Raw genomic sequence first — 20888 nt, forward strand, 5'->3', positions numbered from 1 at the left:
CGACGTACGTAGCGTTAAGCTGGAGCAGGCTCAGCGCCGGCCGCCATTTTGTGCAGCCGCTGGGAAGGAAGGAGACGCCTAAACCGCGGCACTGCCGGGTTTGAGCGTAGCCAAACCTATCCACTGTTTTTATAACCCCGATTCTCTGTGTTTTGCTCCCGTCTCCGACGAGAGAGGCGGCGACGGTGGCGTCTGCGACGGGAGACAGCGCGTCGGAGCGAGAGAGCGCCGCGCCTGCCGCCGCCCCAACAGCGGAGGCGCCGCCGCCATCGGTCGTCACCAGACCGGAGCCGCAGGCCCTCCCGAGCCCGGCCATCCGTGCGCCGCTCCCAGATCTCTATCCATTTGGGACCATGCGCGGAGGCGGCTTTGGGGACCGGGACCGGGATCGTGACCGTGGAGGGTAAGGGGGGAGGAGAGGAGAGACCGCGTGGGGCGCGGGGGGGCTGCTTCCTGCGGAGCCGGCGCCGCTCCCGACTCCTCGCCGTGCCGGCGGCCTCGGGTGGGCCTGGCCCGGCTCGCTGATGACCTGGCGGGGCGGCGGCCTGGCGGCGCCCCAGCCGCTCCTTGCGGACGGCCGTCGTGGCGCGGAGGGGGCTGGCCGCGGCGGCCCGGCCGGCGCGGGCGTCACCTGATCCCCAGGCCTCCGCGCTCGGCCTGGAAGCGGGGGCTGTCGCTGCGGCTCCGGGGGGGGAGGAGGAGGAGGGCTCCGAGGTCGGCCCGGGGAAATCTGCTCGCGAAATGGCCTCCCCAGTGTGAGCCGTCGCCCGCGGTAACTGTTCCCGGAGCTGGAGGCTTAAAGGCCGACTTGTAGTGTTAAAAATGTTCCTATCACTTTTAGTCGCCTTCTGACTAAACCGGAGGAAGCACAAAGAAACGAAATTATTTGCCATCAAATGGTCGTGTGTGGGGAGGGAGGGTTTTTTTGTTTTGTTTTTTTATTACTCCAGTCTTTTTTTTTTCCTCTAGTTGGACTGGAGCATTAGTTTCGCAGCCTAACCGGAAAGTTTTTGATTTAGTAGAACTGGTAGCTGGGTTGGACGTTAACAGGATTAAAACTGAAGTTCTCCCAGATGCTAAGATTCAAATCTTAATGTCGGTTAGACGAAACAGTTGCTTAAGAGATCCATGTCGATTTATGCTGTTACTTTTTTGTAATAAAAGTTGTATCTCTGGATAAAAAAATAATGTGACGTCACTGATTAATGTATATATCTCTCTGACCATGGGCAGGATCCTGAACCTTTGCGAGCCTGTTTTCTCATCTGAAGATGGGGATAATAATTGCCTTTATTTTGCATTGTTCTGGGGAACTGGGATACTGTGTATAATTGTCTTTCTGTAGTAGATGTTCTGTAGTATTTTTTCAAAACATTTTGGCCTTTTGTGGTTGGAATACGCAAGTACCAGACCTTGTAGTCACAAGCACCTCACTTATCACTTATTTTACAAAATAAAAAGGATTATTTGATTTGTACCTTATCAGGAAGGAAAATATTTGATCTTAGTGTTAAATTTGGAGGGTGAGAAGTGGAATGTTTGCTTAGTGTTTCACAGTATAGCTAAATTTGGAAGTGAATTTTGATACAACAGCTTAGGAAAAAGAACATTACCTAGTGGAGAATACAGTACAGCAGTGAAAAAGGAAAACCTTGCATCACCTTGGATGACTCACAAACATAGTATTAAGCAAAAAAGCAAATTGTGGCAGAAGGATAACATGTATAAGAATACCTACAAATATGGTGAGACTATGAAAAGCAAGGGAATGGTTAAAATTCGAGATAGTTGTGGGGGTTGTAAACTTGAAGCAGGCACATGGAGGTTACTAAGGTGATGGTAATGTTCTCTTTGTTTAACCGTAGGTGTTTGGTTTAATATTTCTTTTCACCATACATATGCTTTAGTAATAAAAATAAATTTGAACAGAGGAAAAAGTGAATTACTGATCCATACTTAGTTTGTCCCATCTTGATTCTCTGAGTATCAGGTGACATTAAAAAAAAAACTTTAAAAATTATTCATTTGAAACAAAAGGGCACTCGTAAAGTCCGTGCTCTACCTGTCTTTATCATGAAACTTCCTTTATGGTTTGCCTTGCTATTGTTTCCTTCTTAACTGAATGTTTTCAAGTGAAGTGGATTATTATTTTGCAAAGGGAATGGGTGAGATTACTATATGTACATTTACAGTCCAAAAATGGTGTGCATTGTACATTTTAGCTAGTATGATTTGGCATGCTATTTTGCATGCGTAAATCTTCCAAGTTGCATTTTACTTTATTGAAATATAATTGACACGTAGCACGTTAGTTTCAGGTGTATAATGTTGTGATTGAGTGTTGGTAGACATTGAGAATTGATCGCCACAGTAAGTCTAGTTACCATACAAAGTTATAAAAAAAATTTTTTATTGTGAAGAGAACTTTAAGATTTACTCTCAGCTCTTTCGAATATACAATATTATTGACTGTGGTCACCATGCTGTACGTTACATCCTCGTGGCTTATTTCAAAGCTGCATTTATTGCAGTCAAATTAAACTGTATTAATTGTTGATGAAAACATTTCGTGAACAGCATAGTGTGCCAGGGCTTAAGGTATGTGCATCTTTAAAGGATGGCACAGATGTGCTCAAAAACCATACAAGAGTGAAAGCCTCTCAAATATTGAAGTCAGCATTAATTATGAAGATAGAAGACAGCATGTTTATAAAGAGCCCCATGTTTCAAATTAAATCTTTATAAAGTAGGGTAATATGTCTTGGACAGTTAGCCAAGACAAGAGAGAGAAACGAAGAACGTCTTTTTTTCTTTTAAGTAAAGGTAATGAATAAGCCTTAAAAGGAACCTTACTTTCAAAAGTTTAATTTTAAAAGTTTAATTTGTTTAAGGTCTGGGGTGTTTGGAGTGCAGCAGCAAGAGCATTGAAATGGCACCTTCTAGGAACCACGTAAATGTATATAGACTAGGCTGCCAATCTCTAGAAATTGGTCTGGTCCTTTTTATCTTATCTCTGATAAATGTATTGCTATGCAATATGCTTTTCCTGTTTTGAGTCCTCATTTGTCTTACCAATTCAGCAGTATAGAAATAGAATCCGAGTTCTGCCTATTGAATGTTAGTACTCACTGGTCCCAAGAAAATTTCCTGCCGCAAGTCTTTGTTTGTATTTAAAGAAATGCCTAGCTGGGTCTTTAAGCCAAAAAGTTTAGGAATACTTGGAATGCCAGGAAATTGAGGCCCTTTAAAGTAGTTAGTACAGGTACTGCCTGTCGATTATCAAGTAGAGCCATCTGCCACATGATGTTATGAGTGGGTTAGAGTGGAAGAGGAAAATTAAATTCGGTATAGTGTTTTCAAGGCTAAGGAAAAGGTTTGAAAATGTGCTGTATACTATTTGTACCCCAGACAAAGCCCTACACTTTAGTAGGTTGCAATACGGAAAAGAAGACTATCTTAGTGTTAGGATTCTTCTAGAAAAAGTAGAACATTTCAGGTCCAGCTAGTGGCCATATTTGTATTCCAGTTGAACTTGTCTGTTGTGAAAGATAAAGCAAAAAGATTCATTTTAAATCTGTTCGAGTTTTTAAAACTTTAAATAAGACACTGGTTTTTTTGGGTAAATTTATAATTAAATTAATAGCACTATCTGCCTAGGAACAGAGAGAGAACATGAAGGGGAAGACGAAGGGGCAGGACGGGTTGTAAACCTTTCCTCTGGCTCCTCTTCATCAGTGTCAGCTGGAGTTGAAGACTAGCCCACCGGTCTTTTAGGGGTGCTAGTAGTTTTCCTTAGCAGATTAGTGGGCAAAAGGAGTGCTTATCTCAGTAAAAAGGGTAAGGGGTCCAAGAAGTTGTTCCAGGTATAGGGTGACTTGGTTGAAGTGTTTTTCTCCCTGTCCACGACCTTGCATTTAATTCAAGCTTACATTAATGTCTTCCCTTAACACCATGTCTGAATATTACACAAGAGTAGAGGCTTCTGCTTTATTCAGTTTAGTGTCTCCAGGAGCACTTAAACAGTACCTGGTACGTAGTTGGTACCCAGTAACTTTGTTGAGTGAGTATAATTATGCTAACTTGTACTGAGTGCTTACTGTGCCGGATACTGGTTTAAGCCCTTTACACGTACTCATTTGATGTTCACAGCAACCTCTGATGTAGGTGGTAGTAGTAGTCGTCCTTTACACAAGAAACTGAGATACAGAGAAGTTAAATGATTTCCTCAAATCACACTGTAAGTGACAGAATCAAATTTCATACCTTTTCTGATTCCATAATCTGGTTGTAATCCCCATGATATGTCTCTAAATATGAAAGCTTTTAATTTTTCATCATTGTGACCATCATGGTTGTAATCCCCATGATATGTCTCTAAATATGAAAGCTTTTAATTTTTCATCATTGTGACCTGTAGCAATATTGTTGGATAGTAAAGGAAGTTTCATGAATTTCACCTGCCTTCAAATAAGAGTAATGTTCTTTTTGCAGAGAGCTGGTAGTATCCTAAGAGTCCTATGTTTTTGCATATTTTTTATGGCATATAAGGTATTTTGCTTTACAAATACTATAAACTTTACATTTGATGTTTCTAGGTTTGGGGCAAGAGGTGGTGGCGGCCTTCCCCCGAAGAAATTTGGTAATCCTGGGGAGCGTTTACGTAAAAAGAAGTGGGATTTGAGTGAGCTCCCCAAATTTGAGAAGAACTTTTATGTGGAACATCCAGAAGTGGCAAGGCTCACTCCAGTAAGTTCTTGCGGCAGGCGGGGGTGGGTATTTGTTTAACTTTTTTTCATACACAGAGTGAACCAGGTAGACCTATTAGCCAGAGTTTACTCAGATACTGCTGTTGCTGGTATATTTTACTCTGGTGCGGTGGTGCTTTCCTTAGATTCTTATTAAGACTCCTGGTGCTCATAAGAGGAACCACTTTAAATTTGTACCTAATGTATTGCTTCGTCCTCATTTGTTAGGCTTCCAACCAGTTTGTCATATATGATTTTATCTGTATTACATCTATGAAGTAAGTTAAATGGATTTAAAATGTTGCCGTTATTTACTCCTTTTGTTGTTTTTAACCTCATTATGATGGTTTTGGACTCTACCCTTGAAATGATTGCTTGTTCAGAAGAAAGTCTAACGGAAAGAGCGCCTGGTCCTAAGTTCTACATTTTCTCCCTCTTCCTAGTTCTGACCTCAGGCAAATTACTTACTATTTCTGGGTCTCTGTTTTCTTATGTGGAAAATGGAACTCTTATCACCTACTTCATTGACTCACAAAGCTGGGAGGATCCTCACACGTATTTTCCATTGTAATCATGGATTGGATATGGTAGTAGTTCCACTGAATTGGACCATAAAGTTTTGTGTGTTTAGAATAACTTGCTTACTAATTTGTCTTACTTGGTTTTCTTCTGTAGTATGAGGTTGATGAACTGCGTCGAAAGAAAGAGATTACAGTGAGAGGGGGAGATGTTTGTCCTAAACCTGTGTTTGCTTTCCATCATGCTAACTTCCCACGTAAGTGTTCTTCCATCCAGGATCATGACTGTTAATTTTGATTGAGTGGTAAACATGGGTAATAGGCTATTTAAATAAAGGTTTTGACCCAGGCTTAGGATTTTGTTGAAAACACAAGTAGAGAAACCTTTCACAAAGGTAATAATTTATTTTATGTAATTGTTTTTTCTTAAAACCTACTCAAGGCTAGAAATAAATGTTATGTTGTTGTATACTTTTTTTTTATGCTCACCTTTCTGATTTAGAACTTTTTTAGAGAGTTTTCATGTTCTCCTGGGGGTTTTGCCTTTCCGTTTACAAAAGAGCACAATGAAATTGTCTTTTAGCTGCATATAGTTTGAATTTGGCAAACAATAAGTACCATATGCCCACTCTCTGTTAGATACTTTAGGGGGGTAGTTTTTCAAGTTTTTGAGGGGAACGGTAGATGGTTTTGGCAGCAGCCCTCTGAGAGAGAGGGAGTAGTCAGCGGGTCAGAGAGAGTAACTAAAGACAAAAACAACACTTCTCGTGAAGAAATGTAAAGATGGATAAATCTTGCCTTCGATAAGCTTAGTTTTTTGAAATTCTTTAAAAAAAAAGAATTTGGCTGTTTCCTTAGTTTTACTTAAAAGCAGTAACACCTCTTCCCTTACAGAGTACGTAATGGATGTGTTGATGGATCAGCACTTTACAGAACCAACTCCGATTCAGTGCCAGGGGTTTCCCTTGGCTCTTAGTGGTCGAGATATGGTGGGCATTGCTCAGACTGGCTCTGGGAAGACATTGGCGGTACGTTACCAACAAGGGAAGATTTTTAACATTGTGTTAACTTATGTTGCTATTCTAATTATCCCGTATGTTCTCAATTCTTCATAAAATTCTAATTCAGATAGTGTAGGTAACGTCAGCTTTTTTAGCTATATGAAATATGTGGAAGCATTTTGTGTTCCAATTTACATTGCACATTTGTGTAACAGTTGTGAGTTGTTTTCACTTTCTTCTTTAGGCATTATAAATTCCTGTGATAATTTAGAACTATTAAAATAATAGCTTAGTTTTGGTATAAAGACTGTCATTCTTTTTTCCCTCCAGTATTTGCTGCCTGCTATCGTTCATATTAACCACCAGCCATACTTGGAAAGGGGAGATGGCCCAATTGTAAGTGTATTTTAGTTTGTTTTATAATTCTAAGAACAGCTACAATTTAATGATTTACTGTGTTTCAGGCACTGTGCTTTATGCACGTTTTCAGATTTCATTCTCAGGCCCTCCTTTCATATCTGGAAGTGCTATTAATCCCCCATCTTACTGATAAATGACTTGCCCAAGGTCATACAGCTATTAAATGGCTGAGCTTGAATTTGAAACACGCTTAATCACTGCATACTGTACCTTCATATTTGGGCATTTACTGTGCAGTGAATCCAAGTGTAGTTTTTAATTGCTTGGTGATGCTGTGAGGAACACAAAAGAGATAGGAAGTTGAGGTCCTTCCCCTGTGGATCTAAGTCAGGTTCAGGGTGTGTATTGTTTGTGGTTGAGTAATACTTATATAAATGTTTATATAGAGCTGTCCCAATTACGTGGTTGGATTATTTTCACTTAGGCTGTTTCCTGTAAGATTTGAGTAGTGGTCTTCAAACATTTTTAATGTACAGTCTTACCTGTTTTTTAAAAATTGAGCTTGCACTTCCTATGTGTACTTAAAAACATGTACATTATTACTCTGTGTCTAAAATAATCACAAAAAGAAATAATATATTTGCATTATGTAATACATTCTATCTGGCTAATAAAGTTAGCTTTATTATCATTAGCTAATATCTAATGGATTAGTACACAGAGCAAAATTCATTCTTAATAGTGTATGTGATACCTGTTTCAGAGTGTCTCCATTTTGTATTGTTTTGGCCAACTGCTTCTCAGATTGTATATGAGTCATTGTTTTTGCCTAATGTGGCTGGCTAAGAGCTTAAACCAGAAGTCAGGAAAGTGTCAGCTCTGTTCTTTCCTTATTCACCTGTTTCTTACTAATAGTTAATCCATGGTTTTGTTGCAGGAATATTTTAGAGCCACTTGTTCATTTTGTGAGAGCGTTTAGTTAAAACTGGATGATACAATCTGTAAATCCACTTATATAGCACACATGAACTGTAATGAATCATGTGTCAAAAGTAAACCATCATTCCACATGCTAAATATTATTTTCTCAGAATTTTTTACCACACTCCAGTGTACTGTCTACACCCCTACCTTTCCAACCACTCTTCCACCTCCCCGTCACATACTTTGAAAGTATGTACCAGATTAGACAGTAGAGCACTTTTGTACTTTTTTTAAAATTTGGGATAAATGTCTCAAGTGTGTGTTTGTTTCAGTGTCTAGTTCTGGCTCCTACCAGAGAGCTTGCCCAGCAAGTACAGCAGGTGGCTGATGACTATGGCAAGTGCTCTAGATTGAAGAGTACTTGCATTTATGGAGGTGCTCCTAAAGGTCCCCAGATTCGAGACTTGGAGAGAGGTAATTTTTTTTTAAACTTCAGCATATGAGAATTACTAGTTTATCTCATTTTACCAATTTCTGTGGATGAAATTGAAGAGGAAAACAGTAGGTTCTTGTGAAAAAAAATCAGTTTTTTCAGCTTCTTAGAAATTCTCAGGTATGGTTAAAATGCTATTTTGGGAAAGTCAACATGGCTAGAGAGTTAAACTTTTTGGAGATTTGATGATTATACCTGTATTCTCCATAAATCATGCTTTTCCAGGTACTGTGTTAAAGTTTAGCTAGTGCTCTGCCACCAGAGCTGTGCTGCTTAGTTTCCTGAGGCTTGGACAACGTATGAAGTGTTCTTGGTTGGCTAGATCTTTGGTTTTCTTTTACAGGTGTTGAGATCTGTATAGCTACTCCTGGACGCCTGATAGATTTCCTGGAGTCAGGAAAGACTAATCTGCGCCGATGTACTTACCTTGTACTGGATGAGGCTGACCGAATGCTTGATATGGGCTTTGAACCCCAGATCCGTAAAATTGTTGACCAGATCAGGGTGCGTAGAGCTGATGATACACTATCTTTATGCCCTTTGCCTGTCACAGTTCCTTAGCCTAAAAGAAAGTCTTTCCTTTCCTGATAGCCTGATAGGCAGACATTGATGTGGAGTGCAACCTGGCCAAAAGAAGTAAGACAGCTTGCAGAGGATTTCCTGCGTGATTATACCCAGATCAACGTAGGCAATCTGGAGTTGAGTGCCAACCACAACATCCTCCAGATTGTGGATGTCTGCATGGAAAGTGAAAAAGATCACAAGTATGAGAGATTTCACTGTTTTGATAATGCTGATGAACCTTTCCTAATAATCCTCCAAAATTAAAGTGTTAGAGAAGCCAAGATTTTTTGAGGCCTCAAAACATTAAAAGCATTGCTAGCTTTCCATCCATTCTTTGTATCATTCATCAGAGCATTGTGGTTAAAGGCAAGGATTCTGGATCCTTAGATTTGAATCCCAGCCCTGAAAATTACCAGCTGTATAGAAAGTGATGAGAAAAGAAAGCATTGTAGTGTTAGGGGGTTGATATTGCAGCTCTACATAGCTTCTATATAGTGTATAGGGAGGTCTTCTCTGGGTGACTACATTGTTGTTGGTCTCAGGTTGATCCAACTCATGGAGGAAATAATGGCTGAAAAGGAAAATAAGACAATAATATTTGTAGAGACAAAGAGACGCTGTGATGACCTCACTCGAAGGATGCGCAGAGATGGGTGAGTGTGGCACCGAGGTAATTAATTAGCTTCAGGTTCAGTAGGAATTTCTAAATTGGTATTGCGAATGTCGTGTACTGTTTCAATAATGTTTGTCATATGCTTTGTTCTTTAAATGGACACAGTCATCTAGTCAAGTAGTCTAACATTCACAATTCCATATGATAGCACACCTTTTTTAAGCTTAGTTTTCCCGTTGTTTTTTTTTTAAGATTTCTAAAATATTGGTCACTTTTCTTCTGACAGTTGGCCAGCTATGTGTATTCATGGAGATAAGAGTCAACCAGAAAGAGATTGGGTACTTAATGGTGAGTTCAAAGCTGAGCATCGTCCATATTCTGTTTCACAGATTGGTAGACTTTCTGTAAAGGACCACGTAGTAAATGTTTTTGGCTTTGTAGACCAAGTGGTGGTTCACATAACACTATTCACCTCTGCTGTTAGAGCACAAAAATGGCTGTAGACAATATGTACAGAAACGGCCTGCCTGTGTTCTAGTAAAACTGTTTGCAAAAACAGGCATTGTGCTAGATTGGATCCTCAGACCAGAGTTTGCCTAGCTCTACCATAGTTAATTGAATATTGGTGGCATTTCTAGAGTCTTTCCCTGTCGTTTAAGGTTAGTCATGCTGGCTCTTTACATTTTTTCACATCTTATATCACTTTTCCTTTATTTAATAAGTTCTTGTCTTTATAAATACATTCACCAGCCCAGAAGCTCCCAAACGCTATGCTTTTGGGATATTTATGGAGGTTTCATCATGTAGGCAATAATCAGTTATTAACGCAATCTCCAGCTTCTCTCCCCTCTTCCGAGGATAGAGAGTGGGGCTGTAACTTCCGAGGTTCTGATTATGGTTCGGTTTTTCTGGTGATCAGCCCCTATCCAGGAACTATCCTGGATCCCACCAAGTGTTGCTTTATTAGAACAAAAGACAGTCCTATTACCCAGGAAATTCTGAGGGATTTAGAAACTCTGTGTCAGGAACCAGGGTCAAAGACTGATTTATTAGAACAAAAGATTCTCCTAGCATCTCTGTTTCAAGGGTTTTAGGAGGTCAGTGCCAGGAACTGGGCGCAGAGACCAATATATAGTTTTCTGTTATTTCACAGGGGGAAAGTATGGTTTCTCCTTTCCACATCTTTTAAATTTGCTCCTCCCACCCCTGTGGTGTGGAGAGACCCACTCCCCCACGTTTAATACTTTTGGTTTAGTTTCATTTGGGAGATAACTTTGGTGTCATAATTTAAAGGGAAAAAATTCTGCCCCGTGTTAGTTTTATTACAAATTGCCACACTGTTTTAATGATATTTCATTATTAGAGTTAACTTTTTGTCTGTTGCCCCAAAAGAAGTAGTATTTCCCTTCAATTTAAAAGAGCTTGACGTGTTCTAACACCATTGCTTGAAATTTTAATGTGGTAGTTGTAAAAAGGCCAAATAGCTGGGAATGTTTATTTAGTCATTTTCTTAAGATGTATCACTTAGCCTTGATTTTGTAACTTGGCTTTCATGGTACCACTCTTGTTTTGCAGAGTTCCGTTCTGGAAAGGCTCCCATCCTCATTGCCACAGATGTAGCCTCCCGTGGGCTAGGTTTGTATAGATAGGTGTCTCTGTCAATGGTATATGTATCTTTTGGTTTAAAGATTTGTCTGTCATTTCAAATTAGAATTATATATACATGTGTTTTAGATAAATATTTAGAAGGGAAGACTACAAAGTGTGAACCCCCTCTCCCCCCACAACTTTTTTTTAGCCTTGGTGGTTTTTTTTTTCCTTTTTTTTTTTTTTTTTTATTCTTTTCAAAGTCTCTTCCTGCTCCTAACAAACAGGCTTTGGTCTGCAGCAAGGCCTAGGCATGACTGTTTCAAAAGTTAGAGGGAGAGGAGACATTCAGTTGAACAGCTCAGCTTCTTCCTGGTTTTATTTTATTTTCTGGCTGGGTAGAATGAGCCCAATTGAACCTAGCTATTAGAGGCTGGTTTCTTTGGTTATTCTTTTCCCTATACCAGTCTATCTATGCTAGATATGTATGGAGGTCCAATTCGATGAATGCTAACACAGTATATTCTTGGGATTTAATGAGTCCATAAATATTATAGCATTCCGCATTTAAGTTTGCGTTGCGCAGTTTTGTTTACTGAAGTAAAATTGGCATGGGCACTTGCTTATCCCCTCCTCCCACCCATACTGATAGCACTGATGTGCTGGCTTCCAATTTAAGGACTTAATTTGAAGCTGATCTTGGAGTTTTTGACCCATTATGATTTAAGATATGTGGAAATATTTTGTGGTACTTTACCCCTTGTTCTGAGTTAAACAGGTCTAACTCAAAACTCTTATATTAAACGATGAGATTATTTCTGTCACAAAAATATCTTTAGATTTTTGGCAGGTATTTAATTTTTTTTGCCCAGTAAGGCAAGAAGTACCATATTCCCTTATAAGACTTAACATAAGGAGGACAAGCATTCAAAATGGAATACAAAAGTAATGAAGGCTTTTTATATGTTGCGCTCATCATTCCCTCCTTCAGAGGTGGTGACCTGCAGCCATGACTGAAAAGTGTCTCTGCCCTCTGAGGTCATGTCTGGATCTGTGCGGTTAGAACTTGGGCCTGTTGGGAGAAGAGGCTGAGGCCTGAAAGCAGTTTACATAAAAGCTTTCAGTGATCGTGGTTTTTAAACAGGCTTGCTATGTGCTGGTAGCTTCTTTGTGCATCTTGCCTAGACAATTAAAAATATTGGTTCCACGTCCCCTACATTTCTAAACCAAATCAATTGGCTACCATTAGAATAACGTAGACTCTTCATCCCACCCCCACTCATCCAAGTGAGGGGAGAGGGAAGGTACCTGAGTCTGTTTCTTGTTACTCGACATCAGTGCTTGTTTTGGGCCCCTTTGTTTGCTGCCTTGTAAAAATCAAAAGGAGGGGGAAAACCCACCAAAATGGCAGAATGCTGACCAAGGTCCTACAAGATCCTGGAAAGTGAAGGCTTCTACCTCATAGACAGGGGTGCAATTTTCAGCTGAGTCACCAGGCCTTTTTTCACTTCCTGTCGAGCGATGGCCTCTTAAATGTTCCCTTCAGGTAAGTTCTTGGATTCCCATAATTTTGTAATAGTCATCCTTAGGAAATCACTATTCCCTTTCCACTGGGATATTTTTAATTTTTCCTTTTTTTGTTTAAACTACACGTTGTTAAAGTAAAAGTATTGAATTTATTTTGTTTTGTTTTTTAACAGAAGCTTTGATATCAGCTGCAGATCACTGTACATGGCCGAGGCAAAATCTACATTGGCCCGAAGCAGCTCTAGATGAGCCTGTTGGCTAGTCTCAGTCCCTCCCAGTTAGTGATTGGAGATTCAGGCCATGTCATAGGGCTTGTCAGAGAAAGAGTTCTTATGCTAGGCAGCTGGCCTAAACATTAACTTTTCAATTTCTTATCCTGCTACAGCATCTTCACTAAAGGCAGCAAGATAATATTGTGGCAGTGCACAATAACATCAGGGCAGGCTTGACTGGAGAAAAACCAAATCCTGCGCTTGCTCTTATGTGCCCTCAGCCAGCTCTATGTGTGCACACACAGGACACCTTTCTAGTGTGAAGAACTTGCACCATGTCTGTCCCCTATTGAACCCCTCCAGAAATACTCCCAAGTGTTAGTATCTGAACTGTTGACTCCAGTCCCCAGTGCTTTCTGCTAGGAGAGCACACGTCTGTGCATCCACCGCAGTAATTCACCTTGCTCTGCTGCCCATGGCCGTACACAGTGGGATTGACAAAGGAGCATTATCCTAGCTCTGAAGATGTGGTCATGGAGCGTAATTTCCCATCCCCCCATCTCATCCATCCTGGCCCTGTAAATTTTTGGTTTTCCTTTGTTGCATCAACGACCCTAGCCGGAGACTCACGCTGCCCCCTGTGATAACTGCCTTCTCGTCTTTCTGGTGTGATTTCAGGACTTTAGGGGTCAGTAAAGACTGAGGAGCCTTTATTGTAATAAGAAACAGACATAATGCCCCTTTCTTCACAGACCCTTTAACAACAGCTGAATTTTTTTTTTAATCATCTCCCCATGCCCCCTGAAATTAATCCAGTCTGGGCAATAGATGCAGTCTGACCCTTTGGATGTAACTTACATTTTTTTATTAATTATTTTTTTCTACAATCACCCCAATTATCCTTGGGGGAGGCGTTGGAGGACCTGAAATTTTTACCCAAACCCAGGTTCTCCGGCGCTTGGCAACCAAATGGGGCTACAGAGAAGCATCTAAGCCAGTTCACAGAGCGAGCGTGTGTGGGGACTTCTCACTGCCACGGACCCTTGATGCATGCTCCCCGCGCTCCAGTGGTCCCGTGTCAGAAGGCGGAGTTTTCGAAAGGAGGCCGCCAAAAATAAAAGGCAAAGAGACGGGATCGGCTGCAGCGGTTTCCCAAAGGAGGAGGGAGTGTGCATCGGTCTGGTAACAAACAGAGAATGTTTTTTAATTATTTATATCACAAAAATCTGTGTTTTATCTAGGATATTTTCTGAATATTCTTTGTAAAATGCAGATTTTTTCCACAAAACATTAGGATTCTTTGTTATATTCTTAAATTTGTTTGTTTAAGTAGGTAAAAATAGACATTTAGCTGAAAGCATTACACTAACATTTACATACTTGAAGCATTAGGAGGTTATTCAGCCCAATTCCCAGCAGTGGACAGAACATTGAACTTGTGTCTCAAGGTTTCATGGTTTTTCCCACACTCTTTGGCTGTTTAATTTCCCAGGTTACATAGACCATCTTTGTTAATTGAAGCAAGAATCAAGTTGAAGTAACCTTGAGTTGAGCAAAAAACCTCATTTGGCAGAGCTGGGCTTGGTAGTACAGTGAAATTTTAGTGTAATGTGCTCTTGTGGTAATTGAAAGGGGAAAGATGATTTGGGTGTTTCTGCAAAGGAAAATAGGTGTACTTGGCTCTGATCAGTTTTTTAAAATATAAGAGCAAAACTTTTTTTTAATCTAAATATCTTGATTAAGTCTCTTTGAAAACGTAGTCATAAGGTATATGAAGTTTCTTTTTTCATTTTGCTCTGTGACTGGTTTAAAGGTAAGTTTGTTATGTTACTGGTAGATTTTGCCAGGCTTCTCCCAACAGAGTAGAAGTGATTTGGCCTTGTAAGTTAACGGTGGTACCACTTTTTTCTACGTTCCAGTTTTGAAAAGGATAGAACTGGAATTTGCTGCAACTCCTGTCAGTGTATTGGTAAAAATACAGAGGCGGCGGGAGTTTGGATGGTTGAATGGGATTTCCTTAGGATTTTGCAGCTGATTAAGATGCCACTTCCTGTGCATGTCCCAAGAATCATTAATCCTCTTTTACTCTGTTGGGATGAGTCTTTTTTTGTTCCTATGCAGAGTGGTCACTAACTTAGTCTTCTCTCCTCTTGCTGTCATCTGCATTCGTGCTTCCCACCTGTTGTTGGCATGTCCTTTACCTTCTCTTTCCCTGCCACATCAACCTACACACTGACTCATCATTGGCTTTGAAGATGTGGAAGATGTCAAGTTTGTGATCAACTATGACTATCCAAACAGCTCAGAGGACTATGTGCATCGTATTGGCCGAACAGCCCGTAGCACCAATAAGGGCACCGCCTACACCTTCTTCACCCCAGGAAATCTAAAGCAGGCCAGAGAGTTGATCAAGGTGCTGGAAGAGGCTAATCAGGCTATCAATCCTAAACTGATGCAGCTGGTGGACCACAGAGGCGGCGGCGGCGGAGGGGGTAAGGGTAAGTCCTGGAGTTCTCCAGGTACTGCCAAGGTATCTTTTTTCATCATTGTGTCTTGTTTTTTAATTCCTGTGAAACCTTTAAGTATGTTGCTTGCTAATAAAGGACAGTGCCTAGTAGGTTTTAGTAATCTCTCCTGAGTAAGACAGTGTGAAGTTTGGGGGCAGTGCGGTCAGGATTGTCCTACTTTTGCAGCAGAGTATTTGTGTAGATAACAATGTAAAACTGACCTTTGTATTTTGAAGTATATGGTGTGTATTCAGAATTGAGCTGAATTATGGTTGCTTTTAATGCCTTTGAAAGCCTCAGTAGTGTGATTTAATCTGAAAATTGGACAGTTGCAAAATATACTAGAACCTGGGCTTCCTGATGACCCAGTTTGGTATTATATTTTCCTCAGCCTATTGCGTGTTGAAGCTCTGCATCAGGATCACCTAAGAGGTTTTTTAAAATACAGCTTTGTGTTTTTTTTAAGTGGCTTTGGAATTGAGCTAGGAATCTGAGCCTTTTTTCCTAGAGCTTGTGAGATGATTCTGGTGCAGTTAGGTCTACAAAGCAACATTTGAGAGCCACTGTGCGCTAAGAGAGGGTCCCGTCATGGTGATATTAGCTGCTTGTCATTTTTTTTTTTTTTTTTTTTAACCTAAGGTAAGTCACCTAAACCTCTTTATCATTGTTCCTACATTTTAAAGATTGTGTTTCTTGGTAATCCTCAAAGAAAGAAAGGACTGAAATGGTGGGAAGTTGGGTATCTTTTAATGTTTATCATTCTTTGGAATGTGTCCTGTTAAAGAGTCAAATTATGGGTATATTTTTTAAATACTGATTTGGAGGCTGCCCTAGCTAAAGATTAAAAAAAAATGTTGAATACTTTTGTACCTGGTAGAATTTTTACGTGTGGTTATATTTGAATCCTGTATCTGGCATTAAAAATTCCTTGTATCCTCCCATCAGGAGGTCGTTCTCGGTACCGGACCACTTCTTCAGCCAACAATCCCAACCTGATGTATCAGGATGAGTGTGACCGGAGGCTTCGAGGAGTCAAGGATGGTGGCCGGAGAGACTCTACAAGCTATCGGGATCGTGGTGAAACCGATAGAGCTGGTTACGCTAATGGCAGTGGCTATGGAAGTCCAAATTCTGCCTTTGGAGCACAAGCAGGCCAATACACCTATGGTCAAGGCACCTATGGGGCAGCTGCTTATGGCACCAGTGGCTATACAGCCCAGGAATATGGCGCTGGCACTTACGGGGCTAGTAGCACCACCTCAACTGGGAGAAGTTCACAGAGCTCTAGCCAGCAGTTTAGTGGGATAGGCCGGTCTGGGCAGCAGCCACAGCCACTGATGTCACAACAGTTTGCACAGCCTCCAGGAGCTACCAATATGATAGGTTACATGGGGCAGACTGCCTACCAATACCCTCCTCCCCCTCCTCCCCCTCCTCCTTCACGTAAATGAAACCACTCAAGTGGTAGTGACTTGTGCAAACTTAACTACATTTAAAGGAGCGCTGTCTTTCCCCTTTTTTTTCTCTTCCCCTTTCCTTTCTTTTTTATTTTTATTTTTTCCCCAACCATTGTGATTTGTCTTTCATGCAGGTTAGTTAGAATTCACTGCCAGGTTTCTTCTGCCCACCAAAATGATCCAGTCTGTAATAACAGATTTTGTAAAAAAAAAAAAATATATATATATATATATATATATATACACACACACACACACACACACACAGCCGACTGGAAGATTCCCCCCCCCAACTTCTTGCATGTTGAGGATATTTGAGCTATTTTTCATCTTAAAAGAAAAAGTAAGGTATTAGGCCCTTTTGTGGGAGCCCATTTTTTGTTGTCCTGAGTTGGGGTGGGGAGGGTGGAGGGTTGAATTCTGCAGAAGAAGATGGCATCTTTGCTTTAAATTGCTCTCATTACTGGGTTAGAAAACCGAGAGGGAGCTCCCTGCACACTTTCTCTAATGCTTTTTAACATTTTTCACGCTGGAACAGGGTTCCTCAAGGCCTGATGAGTTTTTCAGACAGTGCTTTGCCATGTTGTTTTGGCTGATTGCTTGTTAAGTGCATTTGACAGTTTAAAAAAATTTCTAATTGGTTTTGTCTCCCTTACACCTTGCCTTTCCCCTTCCCAATTACTGAAAAATAACCGTTTTAGTGTCAGGTTAGAAATTGAATTGCTGAGTCTGAGTTTTTTAAGTGTATCTTTTAATTAAAAACCCCAAGTGTTTATTGCAATGGTTAAATGTAGCATCTCAGCATCTGGTGGAAGCTGCCTATTTTTCTTCCCCGTATAACCAGGGACCATCTGTGAAATTCATTTTCCAACCAGACAGCTGCTGTGAGCAGAATGAACATACGTGCTCACTGGAAATTTATTTTATTAGCCAGTTAAGTATGCATTCACCTGCAGTGTAAAAACGACCTTTAATTATAAACCGAATATACTGAATGGGCAAGTTTTCTTTTTAAGCTCAGTATCTGTAGAGCTAGAATAAAAGCAACTCTTTGCCAGCTAGTCAGCCCTTTTGGCCAAGTTATCTTGAATAAAGAATGTTAAGGGTTTATTAAGAAAGAACTCTTAATTGTGTTCACACTCTGTTCTCTGCAGTGCTTTCTAACAGCTTTGGGATGCAGGTTTTCCTCGGCATCCTTTTGCACTCAGCTTTGTTACAGGTAGGTAGTGCTTAAGAAAAGTGACAGAGGACTGAAGCCGGAGTCCTTTCGCTTTTCCTCCATCTGAAGGGAGGGGAGTTTGCCCCTTCACAATAATACTCTTTTCCTGAGACTTCGTGTAATAGACAAGCCTAGAAAGAATCTTCTGCTCTTGTTTTCACCATAACAGAACAGGGAGATCAGACAGCCCCAGAAACCTCTTTCATATCCACTGTGGGACTATTAGTTTTTTTTTATGCTGTTACCAGTATTGTTCATTAATAATGTAGTTAAAGGAGGAAGGCTCCATTGCATTCTTTGGCTAAGGCCTGAGAGTGCTTGCTGGTTTGTAAGATCTAAATATTTGGGATTTTTGTTTTATTTTCCTTTTAAAATTCTTCAGGGAGAGAGAAGGGATTGTTTCTGAGGGGTTCTGAAAGTATGGTTGAATGTGCAACGTACAGGTAGGTTGTCAGCATAAGCTGAAATATATGCATGTAAGAACTTTGACATCTTTTTTTGTTTTTTTCACTTTCTTCTTTCTTAACTTTACTTCTCTTTTTCCCCCCTTCTTACAGAAGTTGAGGCCAAGGGAGGATGGTAGGCACAGGAAAAACATGGCAAAACTGCTCTGTGTTTTCAAACCAAAGTATCCGCCCCCCCCCTCCCCCCCCAAATGTTGCCTAAGCACTGACCAGTCCATTGTAGACATTTCTTTCTACACCAAAACTCGTTTTTTGTTTTAAACACAGAGGTACTACCACAGGGGGTGTCCTCCTCTTGCAGGTCTTAAAAGCATCCCTTTGCAGGCAAGGTCTCTGGGCAAGCAATGGGTGTTTGGTCTGCTGCTTGCTTTTTTCCACCAGAGATGTTGCAATCATAAAGTCTAAATAACAGCATATTCCAAATCTCAAAAGCTATAGTGGCCTGAGCACAGCTGAGATCTAGCAGTTTTTCCTGTATAGCTCTGGAGTAACTCTTCTGCCTCTGTGTCTGTCACTTATGATTCAGGTTCTCTCTGCTTCAGAACATGAGCAGAAGAGTCCTCATCTGATGCTAGTTTTTGCAGTCATGGTGGAGACTCATTTAGAAAAGATCTCAATGTTAAGCTATGGGGCTGCTACTCCCCAATCCCTCCCTAACAGTTCATTTTGTGGACTTCTCTAAAAGATGGCTGGCTGGGTGGTTGGTGGCTTTTGCTTGGGATCAGTGCTCTATTCATGTCTGCTGGTCTCTGAACACATTCCTGTTGTGTTAAGACTTGAAAGATTTGTAGATGTGTGATGTTCAGGCACAGGATGCTAAGAGCTATGTTACTATTCTTAGTTTGTAAATTGTCCTTTTGATACCATCTTGTTTTCTTTTGTAGGTATAAATAAAACACTGTTGACAATAAGGTGTGAATTTTTTATTGCTTAAAAATTGACTATAGTCCAAGGGTGGTCCTTATAAGTTTTTATTTGCTTCAAGACCAAAGTTGAGGATGTTGGATTGACTAATCACCTTTGCACTTAAAATGGTGGAAGGGAGGTGGGATTGATTGCTCTTAATGTAAAGGTTTGAATTAGAAAGCAGCAAGGCAGACTACCTGGTAGGTAAAGGCTTAGGTGTCCTTTTCCTCATCAGTAAAATGATCGTCCTGCTGGTGGTACCCACAGAGGTGGTTATTTGGACTCAAAGTACTGATTATGGGGCTACTGTGAGTGACAGTAAGAATGAAGTCAGTTTTAAAGGTGAGACATGAAACTACTTAAATCTAACCAAAGGTGGTAAGTTTGGTTTGCTTGTGGCTTGAAGGCAGGTTACATTTCACACCTGTAGGCCATCACCTTTGTGGCTTGACTCGGTAAATTTGGTGGTCTCCTACCCAGGAAGTGAAAAGTACCACAACAGCGTGCTTGTGATACTGGACTGTGGTCTTCATTTGGGACATTCGCCTTATGCATGGAAGCATGTCTTTTCAGATTGGGACTGACTGTTCCTTAGCATGAGTCTCCCACTAGGCCCTTGGAGAGCAAGTTTATTTGACCCATTCGAGGGTTTGTCACCTAAGGTTTCTTGATGTTGTGAGGCACCATATTGGTGTGATTGGCCCAGGTTTTTCATTACCTCTTGAAGGGAGATAGTGATGAGAATGTCTTCTAGATGGAATGATCATGCTTTGCTGAGATCCACACTAAGCATTTTTCTGGCTTTGATTGTAACGTTTGGTCTGTGTAAGTCACCCAGGAGAACATTTCGTGTAGTTAGCTCTCTGTCCTTGAGGTGTAGAACGTCTCTGAGGGCCCTCAAATTGGCATTGGAAGACTTAACTTCTTTCCTTTAAGGACTAGAAGGAAATGGAGATGAAATTGGAGTTTACCACACTGATGGAAGGACTCCTTCCTAACTTTGTGTATGATCTTAGTATCTCTAATGCCCAGCTCACAGTCAACAGTCAGGTGTTAAAGCCAAGGGGGAAGCTGCATTGCAGGTTAACTACAGACTCACTGACCCCTGTCTTGGTTACTGATACCACCACCACCACCACTTCCCTCCTTAGGCCATAAACTTAGCAGGTGGCCTCTTCCACACCACACATCCAGTCCATCAGTCCTTCATAACTCCACTCAAGATCTGTCCACGTCTCTGTTTCCACTGAAGACCTCTTCCTGGACAGTTGGAGCTGCCCCATAACTAGTCTCCCTGCTTTGGCTGCTTGTTACCCTGCAGGGCATCTGGTGGAGTGGTTCTTTAAATGACCTTCCAGTAACACTTTGCCATCAATACAATGCACACCCCTTATCCTAGCTTATGAGGTCCTCTGTGGCTGTCCTTGCTTGACCTGATTCACTCTCCAGGTTTATAGGCTTTTTGTTCTTTGTCACACCAAGCTGGTTCCTGCCTTGGGGCTTATACATACGCTGTTCTCTGTAGAACATTTTTCTCCTATATTTTCCTAATCAAGTATTAGATCAAATGTTAGCCCCCAGCCATCTTCCCTCTACACACTGTGTGCACAGTAAATACAGTATGTTCTTGGTCTGTATTATTTTTTTCATGGCGCTTGTTCCCTGAAAATACTTGTTTTCTTCCCACATTAGGATGTAAGCACCACGAGGTGCCTCTGTTCTCTTCCACATCCCCTCGAATTGAATAGTAACTCCGTAGGCCAGTGCCAGCAACCACCCTGTTCTCCCAGC

The 20888-nt window shown here is 41.0% G+C and overlaps 2 protein-coding genes across 3 annotated transcripts in view; one reads left to right on the top strand and one right to left on the bottom strand.

Annotated features, from left to right (window-relative positions):
- Positions 1-19102, top strand: DDX17 (DEAD-box helicase 17). Of its 2 annotated transcripts, none has more exons than XM_014851284.3 (13): positions 1-403; positions 4596-4746; positions 5421-5520; positions 6158-6291; positions 6595-6660; positions 7881-8022; positions 8385-8545; positions 8633-8805; positions 9148-9258; positions 9505-9566; positions 10794-10853; positions 14800-15042; positions 15997-19102. In XM_014851284.3, the coding sequence occupies exons 1-13, from the start codon at positions 354-356 to the stop codon at positions 16500-16502; spliced, it is 1959 nt and encodes a 652-aa protein (XP_014706770.1). In that variant the 5' UTR covers positions 1-353; the 3' UTR covers positions 16503-19102. The 2 variants fall into 2 exon arrangements, with proteins under 2 accessions (XP_014706770.1, XP_014706771.1); XM_014851285.3 differs by having other exon boundaries at positions 14800-15036.
- KDELR3 (KDEL endoplasmic reticulum protein retention receptor 3) overlaps positions 16720-20888 on the bottom strand; it is a 13856-nt gene continuing 9687 nt past the window's right edge. Inside the window, exon 5 of the mRNA XM_014851320.3 lies at positions 16720-20035. Coding sequence (XP_014706806.2) covers positions 19995-20035 — 41 coding nt within the window. The 3' untranslated portion in view covers positions 16720-19994. The remainder of the gene's footprint in view (positions 20036-20888) is intronic.

This window comes from Equus asinus, chromosome 4 (genome assembly GCF_041296235.1).
Source record: "Equus asinus isolate D_3611 breed Donkey chromosome 4, EquAss-T2T_v2, whole genome shotgun sequence".
In the NCBI taxonomy this organism is placed as follows: Eukaryota; Metazoa; Chordata; class Mammalia; order Perissodactyla; family Equidae; genus Equus; species Equus asinus.

Excerpts from the sequence above, each read along its gene's own strand:
- DDX17 (XM_014851284.3), top strand. The coding sequence starts at position 354 with ATGCGCGGAGGCGGCTTTGGGGACCGGGACCGGGATCGTGACCGTGGA. Across the intron at positions 404-4,595 it reads CGGGATCGTGACCGTGGAGG|GTTTGGGGCAAGAGGTGGTG; the intron begins GTAAGGGGGGAG and ends TGATGTTTCTAG. Across the intron at positions 8,546-8,632 it reads AAATTGTTGACCAGATCAGG|CCTGATAGGCAGACATTGAT; the intron begins GTGCGTAGAGCT and ends CTTTCCTGATAG.